Source organism: Ooceraea biroi, chromosome 8 (assembly GCF_003672135.1).
Source record: "Ooceraea biroi isolate clonal line C1 chromosome 8, Obir_v5.4, whole genome shotgun sequence".
Classification (NCBI taxonomy): domain Eukaryota; kingdom Metazoa; phylum Arthropoda; class Insecta; order Hymenoptera; family Formicidae; genus Ooceraea; species Ooceraea biroi.
In genome coordinates, this window is record NC_039513.1 from 10,201,256 (window position 1) to 10,209,547 (window position 8,292).

General features: G+C 43.2%; 1 protein-coding gene across 3 annotated transcripts; it reads left to right on the forward strand.

The window, feature by feature from the left end:
- The first annotated feature begins 639 nt into the window (after positions 1 to 639).
- On the forward strand, positions 640 to 1,707 carry LOC105275567 (28S ribosomal protein S21, mitochondrial). 3 transcript variants are annotated; one of them, XM_011332482.3, is made up of 3 exons: positions 906 to 968; positions 1,067 to 1,118; positions 1,323 to 1,707. In XM_011332482.3, exon 3 carries the CDS (start codon positions 1,323 to 1,325, stop codon positions 1,593 to 1,595), a length of 273 nt encoding a protein of 90 aa, XP_011330784.1. In that variant the 5' UTR covers positions 906 to 968; positions 1,067 to 1,118; the 3' UTR covers positions 1,596 to 1,707. The 3 variants fall into 3 exon arrangements, with proteins under 3 accessions (XP_011330785.1, XP_011330783.1, XP_011330784.1); XM_011332483.3 differs by lacking the exons at positions 906 to 968; positions 1,067 to 1,118 and adding an exon at positions 640 to 718; XM_011332481.2 differs by lacking the exon at positions 1,067 to 1,118 and having other exon boundaries at positions 873 to 968.
- The last annotated feature ends 6,585 nt before the right edge of the window (positions 1,708 to 8,292 follow it).

Consider the following 8,292-nt stretch of genomic DNA (forward strand, 5'->3'; position numbering starts at 1 on the left):
GTATCGTTTGAAGTTGAGTGCTTTCGCATTGCTGTCAATTTCTATATTTGGCACAAGAAATGTTTGCAAAATTTCCAGTAATTTAATACACACATCACAATAAGTATTTGTGTCGATGCTTTTGAGGACATGTTTCGTAAATTGGTCGCGTAATGGACTGTTTATAAAATGATGTCCGTCACTTTTTCGTCGCCGCAAAATCACTCTTAAACGATGTGATTAATTGTTTCCGGGAAGGGCAGGAAATTTCAAATATATATATTGAATGGAAACGAATTAGATCTCATCGTACACCGGCGAGGGCAATACAACGTCACAGCATGCATCCGAGGAAGCTGGGAGAAATATGAGGAGACATCGCACGATATGAGCAAATGTTTATCGTACATGTGTACGCCTCACCGTTCGCCGTGATTCTCCTACTGCTGTCACTGAGCACCTGGCTCTGCATATGTCGATGGGGATTCGGATACAATCTGAAAGATCGAGAAGTAATTGCAGTACGAGTACTCGCGCGCATCCCCAAAATCTTCCTGGCATGACGCGGCAGCGCGCCAAGATACGGAAGTTCTGTGAAATTAGTATCTTCGTGCTTTCATTTTGCAGATCGTCCATTGCCTGGTGGTCTATTTCATCGTCATCACGCTGCTGAACGTACTCTCCTTGGGACACATACGATTCTTCGGCAATTATCCACCGGATACGGCTAATTGATCAGGTACGCTGAGTCATCATAGGTGTATTACGTATTGCGTGTTTCGATACCAGACATTGTGCGAAATAATAATTACTCGTCCGTAATTCTCAACTCATGTCGGTAATTTGCAAGTCGAAGTTTTTGCGCGTACTTTTTATCTACTTGGCGAGTGCAGCTGATCTGGTTCAGATTGCAGCCACTAGATGGCACCAGTTATCCGTTTGTCCGGCAAAAAGTATTTGCTAGCGGTGTCTGGAAAACTGAGCGCAAGGTATTCAATTTGCAAGTAAATTAACGATTTTCCGCATTATTTTTAATGAGGGACATAATTTGTTTGATGGCTATGCAAAAAGTGTTTATACTTTTCAGGATCTATGGGAATAGAGATTGATTAACTGACGATTCCTAACCTAACCTAAAAGTAGCGTCACACATATAGATGTATTAAATTTCGAATTTGTAAAATACTAAGTGTTTAATTAATATCTAACATTGTACTAACTTTGATAAAATATATTTTATGTACTTTTATTTGTTAGTATTTTCTTTGTACAAAAAGTTTAATACATGATGACATTTTCCTATCAAAATCATAGCATGAAAAGTGCAATTGATTTCGTTTCAGATGGGCATCGCACGGCATGCTCAGTTTATTAGCCGTACGATCTTCGTACAAAACAACGACGTGGACAAGGCATGCCGCATTCTAAATCGTATACTATCCAAGGAAGACATCTTCGGCCAATACAGACGTACGAGGTATTATGAGAAACCGACTCAAGTCAGACGCAGGATTAACTTCGAGAACTGCAAGGCGATCTACTCCGAGGATATGGACAGGAAGATCCAGTTCCTTTTACGAAAGAATAGAGTGGACCCTTTTCCTGGTGCAACGTAAAGTTCTGTCATAGATCCTATTTTAAACTGTACATTTAGCAATTTGCAAACAGCTGGCTCCGATGGTTTATTTATTAAAGCATCAGAAATATAGGACACGTTCTATCACATGACAAACATCAATTATTTTTACCACTCCTCGTATACGACGTTATGTTACGTCGTTCCATATAACTTGATTGATGTGCAATTTGTAGAGTAGAACTTTTTTAGCAAAGCAAAAATTAGAATATTTTTATTCGCTATTACAGATTAATTGGATACTCTGATATAAATATTAGTGCCTGTTATGACGTTTATGTATGGCAGGTTGATTTGTGACTAACGCTATACGAATACAAGTTGATATTTCAATCATTTCAAGATGAAAAATTTATAATGCTTATGCTTCAATCATGAAACGTTAGATTAACGTGCAGCGGTTTTAAAACGGTAATACAGTGCCAAGAGGGCAAGATGAAAAATCATCCTGACAGACAGAAACGCAGTTTCTCGCTATCTTCTGCAATAAGTAACTCAGGAAGTTGGATCGCGCGCGCGCGCGTGCAGGAAACGCGCGTCCCTCTTTTTCTCTCGCTTCCGTCTTCCTCTCTCTTCTTCGTGAGCGACTTCCATCATCTTTCTTTCGCGAGAAACGAGAAAAGACAAAACGTCCGGCTGGTTGGTCGGCCTTCTTGGCAACGACTTTGCTAACTTGGCGAAAATTGAATAGATAGTAGTGACCCGACCATGCCAAGTTTTCCATCGAGGGTTGCGGCGAGCCGAACTTGTGGAAAGCGCGAGAACGAGAAAGGAGAGGAATGCGCGGTTACTTCTGTATCCTGCATTTAGCGATAACACTGACAGAGGATATTAGAATAGAATAAGTAGCTCTACCCAGAATTCGATTTTCGAAATCGTTCCGAAATTGTAATATACTATAATTCACAACTTTATAATATAATATAAATATTATATTATAACATATCATAATTAATTAATATAAACATAAGTTAATATTCAATTTCGAAGGAAATGCCACACAAATATAACGTTTATCCAAAAGGAAAGACCAAGAAAACTTCCAAGTCGCGTTTAATGTGAGAATGGCTGGGGTGAAAGGTGCAAATGTTTCTCATAAGAGACGTGAAGGATTGAAACAAAATATAAACGCCAAGAAGTCATCGGAGGGGCGCAGAAAACTTCTCAATATGCCTGACAAGTCGTATAATCCGCGATTTATTTCACCTCGGCCGTCATAAATCCGGTACGTTATTCCTGTAACTAGGGGTGGCGAACGGATCTCATTTCAGCCGCCGGGACCGTCGGTTGCCGAAGAGAGAACGACCGGAGGAGAGACGACCGTCGTCTCGCTTGAGAAGGCGGTTTGGCTTAACTCCCGGGAATCTGGATCCGAAACTATCCGACGAACTACTCGCAAGACAGTTTGCCTAGAACCGGATTTCTCAGTCCCGAGGGATGCCACCCTGCCCGCGGCCCTCCCTTTTGCGCCCGGCATCCTCTTTCCCGGCCATTTCGATTTCAAACTCCGTGTGTGCCTTCTCCGCCGGCCGGATGACACAATGGCTCCATTATTGCGCGAGTGCTTTTGAGTATTACGTTATGTGCCAGCATCAGATTTCAAGCGTCGAAACCGCCAAAGGACACCGAGCGCATATATGTATAAAAAAACAGTCACAACAGGAAGAACGAAAATTGACGAGGGATTTCTTCGTCGCGACAAATTCAGACCGAGTAAAAGTTCCGACGTGTTGCCTACATTTTTGCAGCCTAACTGCGAAATTAGACACCTATCAAATACAAATTTGCTGTCAATTAACTTTCCATCGATTGTTCATCTCTCGCTAATCTGATTTGCTTTCAGGCGATTCTTGTATTTTCTGTGCCGTCTCGGATACCGGTAAAAGTGTGGAATCGCGAGAGAGAGTAGCAAATTTTTTGTTTAAACAGTGTTCCGACGTTTGCCCTGCTTATCATAACATTTGAAGCGAAACGAAATTATGTCGGGCGCCTTTAAGGGAGGGCTCGCAGATCGTTTTCCCGCGAGACACGGAACGCGTCGGAACTCGCGCCCCGCGATCTCTCCAAATGCCCGCCAACTTTCAGCCGCATCGAAAATTTCGGATTTAAGAGTTTGCCTTGTCAGCTCGCGGACAGACTGTGCTTCCCGGAAACTTTCTTCGCGGCGACACTGGCTTATCTTCTCTCTTTTGTAGATCAATTCAAAATACTTCTTGAATATGATTACCATTTTGAAGAGAAGAAATGATATTATTTCTCTAAGATTAGACTTGTATAATATACGCAAAATTATAACGTCATACGATAATTTTGCGATAATGCATAGAATTATATAATGGTATAATATTTATCTTTTATTATAGACACGCATTTCACGTTCTTTCTCTTTTATAATTATGTTACAATTATGTTGTAACAAAAGATATTAGCTATTATGTTTCTTAGAAAATAGGAAACTTAGTGCTGTCATTTATGCTTTTTATGCCCACATTACTCCCTTACGAGAATCATCAGTAATCGTGCTATTTATTCGTCAAAATCTCACTTCGGTGGATGAACCATCTTTTAGACAGAACTGCTGAAAACTACGGCCTTTTTCAAGATGCGCTTATCAAAAAACTTTCGCGGCGATATTTTTGTCTGTCTTCGAGCCTCTGAGAAAAGTTCGCAAGGTGGAATTAGCGGGAACTTTATAGCCATGGTCGTAAAGCACCGCGGTCGCGGAGTTAATCCGTGTACGCGCGCTGATCTTCCCTCCTAGCCTTTTATTTATTTTTTCTTTTGTTCTTTTTCTCCTATGCGGTGTACCTCGTTTCTCTCTGATTTTCCGCCTCCAATAGAACCTACTTTATTCAGTCGTTCGTCGTCGCAGACCGTTAAAGACAAATTTGCCGTATAACGTAATATTAACTTAGTATTCAGAGCAGCTTAAGACACTAATTAATAAACGATACCTTGGTAAGAGATCTCGGGAGATCTAAATTCAAGGTATCTCGATTATTCTGATTCGCTACTCAGCTTTGACCTCCTAATCCTAATCTCGAGGCCCATTTTGGAAAAAGACGATCGACCGCGAAGATCGATATCATGCAATCTCGGCAAGAGTCACAATAAAAGTGAATGAGAGTCCAGGCCGGGACAATATTGGCTGAAATTTACTCGTAGAATCATGAAATCGTAAACGCTTCCGTTCGCTTCCGTGATATCGACGATGATTGACTCTCTCTCGCCCAGAGCTTGCTCATCCTTGTTGAATTTTGAATTCGACCGCGCGATATCGATATCGAATTCGACGGTATAAACAAACTCGCCCGAAACTGAACGTGGAATGGACGCCGTGCCGATCGAGGTCAGCTAAAATAATTGACATTAATCTGTCCGCTGCATAAGGCTCGCATCTCCGCGTCGCTTTCTTCCTGCTAAATGTGGCTCTCTAATTTCGAATTTGGTCTAATTTCGAATTTGGTCTAATTTCAAATTTGGTTGCTCGACACAGAGGAAGATATTTTGTTTGTCGAGTGCGATGAGAATGGCACCACGAAATTAAGACGTCGAGCGTCGAACGGATCGAGGGAGGGAGAGAGGGAAATGGGGGTAGAAGTCAGCCGCGTGTCAGTCAAGTCCGATTTATCCGGCGAACGGTCACCGATCAATTATTATTTATCCGGGTGCCAATATCTTTTCTATAAGTCCTCCTATAAGAGAGAAAGAGGAAGAGATCGTTGTGAAACGATTATACGGGGCCCGTGGCCGCTCATGAATAGCCGAGGACCAAGTGTACAAAAGCGCGCGAGCGAGCGAACGGAGCACAGAGAAGGCCATGTCCCCTCGTGCATATTGCAAGGGAAGCCTCAAAATTACTTTCGGGCTCGGCCGGTAGTTAATGCGCGTCGCTGGGGGCTTTAAATATTCCAATTGGCGAAGTTCGCCACGTCGTCGGTCGCTCGCCACGGTGCGCCGCGCGACAATAGGTGCACCGAGAAAGCTAAATGAGCCGCGACGTAATTCAGTCGCGAAGTTTTACGCGGCCGAATCCTGGCGTCACGTCACGTCGACGCTTAGCTTCGCTTGAAAACGAGGAAAACGGGCTTCTCTTCGTGCTAGTGCGTCTGCTCCAGTCGCGTCTGTCGAGAAAGGATGAGCCAATGACTGATCCGGTCGAGGCAGAAACGTTTTATTAGATAACTCTATTTTATTTCCGTTTTTCTTTCGTTGCTGCGCAGGAATATACTTCTCGTGCTGTCGTCGTTTGCGTTTGAGATTAAAATCCTCGACCTACGTTAATCTCCGAAGCCAGAAAAGTGTCGCTTAAAACGAGTCGCGAGAGATCAGACGTATTTATTGTTGATCGAAACGGTCGTCTCGAAAAAAACAGAAACAAAAAATGCAATATAAATAACAATAACAATATTAACAGCGTTCGCACTGTTGACGTCAATTCCACCGACGACGACGACGACGACGGCCAAACAACCGGAATAAGAAGACGACGAAAAGTCGCATTTAACGATGAGTGTCGCAGGAATATGGGTGTCGTTATGCGTGGGAAAAGTTACGTCGGTTACTTAAGTATTCGTCGCGTGAGAAATCGATGTTGGAGACGTTACATCGTCGCCGTCGGCGTCGTCCGTCGCAGCGGTCGGTCGATTGAAAATCGGCGGAAAGCAATGAAGAAGGAGGCGCGATCGACGATGAGGGAGGATGAGGAACGCGCGCGCGCGCGAGTCGATCGATGAATATGGAACGGCAGGGAAAAAAACCGGTCAGGCACGAGGGAATAAAGGTGTGGAAATATTCGCGAGCCATTCGGCATCATACACTGCGGTACGTAGCCGTAGCGCCGGCGGGAAGATACGCGTACTTTCTACAAGTCTCAGGCATTGACGTAAATTCAATTTGATGCTAATGCTTGCAGATGATATACCACAAAGGTATCAGGCCACTGATGAAAGTTAAACAGTTGGTGCGCGGAAGGGAATGGCAAAGTGGTATTACGATAACTTTCGTATTCCGGCCAAGTATTGCGTACAACGTCGAACAATACGCATCGCTCTTCATGATTTTGACGGTCCCTTCCCGAACAATGAGCGTCATAATGCGCGCGAATATCCGCCCGCGGAATGCTCCTCGTTTTGCTGAATCGTAGCTATGTCTATATGTCACACAGGATGACTGCATCGATTGCCGTGAATAAAACTATCATAAATGACACGTGTCATATTTGAGTTAAGGATTGAATCGATAAATCTCGTCTTTGATGTAACATCGATTCAATCATTAATCTCATTGTCCCTCGGTGGAGAGATAAAACCGGCTTCTCTCTCTCTCCCATTCTTTGTCTTTATCTCTTTCCCACGTGCAAGGACTCATCTCGCAACCCCCTGACCTTTCTTCGGGTTTTCCTTTGATCCTTGTCCCATTTTTGCAACCAACATCCCCAGCGGCGGCGTCACTATGCTTCATCGACGTGCGTCATTCGGCGTCCGCCGTCTCGGCGACATTTCGCCACCCGGACTGGCGTCGTCCTTTTATTTACTTATATCATGCTCTCTCCACGTTTTCTCTGTCTAACTCCCGAAAACTACGTTCGGCTAGGCGGAACGTGGACCGCCCCATTTGCATGGATTTCAATCTCAAAGATCGGAGATCCGCATGCAGTGCCCTTCGGATAGACATCGTCGTTATCCCTTTCTGAAGGCTGAATTAATAGCCTGCTGGACCATGCAGCATTCAACGCGGATATCCTTGGATAATTTTAATTTCTTATTCATCATTTACTTGAGTTATTCCGATGACGATGTTTCATCAGATAGACACGCATCATCACTTTTTTTAAACGTGCTTGGATCTTAAAGTATCTAATGAGGTACTTTTGCGATTTTACATGTGTCCTAATAATTGCGAAACTTTGCTTGCGATAAATTTTTTTGCTCTTTTTCAGTTTTGGAACGAGCAACCAGGAATGAACAAACATTTTGTGATGCAATTTGTGCAGCGATTATGAAAGCTAAGTACATACGTGTATATCGGAACGCGAGCAAACTGCTTTCGGTGAAACAGTGAAGCGAGAACGAAGCTGCTTTTTACCGCTTCGTTCATAGAAGAGAGTTTCTACGAATGGCGCCAGGGAAGTTGGAAAACTCGCCATACGTACTAGTAACGCTAAGAAACTTTTAATGAAAATCGAGCAAGACTCTTTTCTATCCGGCGATCTTCTTCCGTCCCGGGGAATGGATTCGAAAATGGTTTTCCGAAATTCTATCTATCTCTCGGTTGTTGCGATACCATGTGCGCCGTCTATACAAAGTAAGCGCACAGCTTTCGTTTTGCTGGTTATTCTCAATATTCCCCATGCGCGATGCGTGTAAACTCGGAAAGTAATTTATATTTTAAATAAAAATCACAAAGACGGGAGGAGGAGGGGAACGGACGAAAGGAACGTAACTCAAACATGAATACGAGTTACGTTTTTTAGTTATTTTCTCGCAGCCAGATGACAGATCGAATCGACGGTGTCGAGATCTCGAAACCGTCCTATTTGAATTCAAATTTAAAAAAAACTTCTCCGACGACTCGTGACGCTTGCTGCAGTCACCCGTGGAAATTTATGAAAAATTCAAATTTAAAAATTTTCCATTTCCATTTTGTCAGCGATATCAGGGATCGAATGGGTGTTA

What these genes read in the sequence shown, in the direction of transcription:
- LOC105275567 (XM_011332483.3), top strand. Translation starts at nt 1,323, where the DNA reads ATGGGCATCGCACGGCATGCTCAGTTTATTAGCCGTACGATCTTCGTA.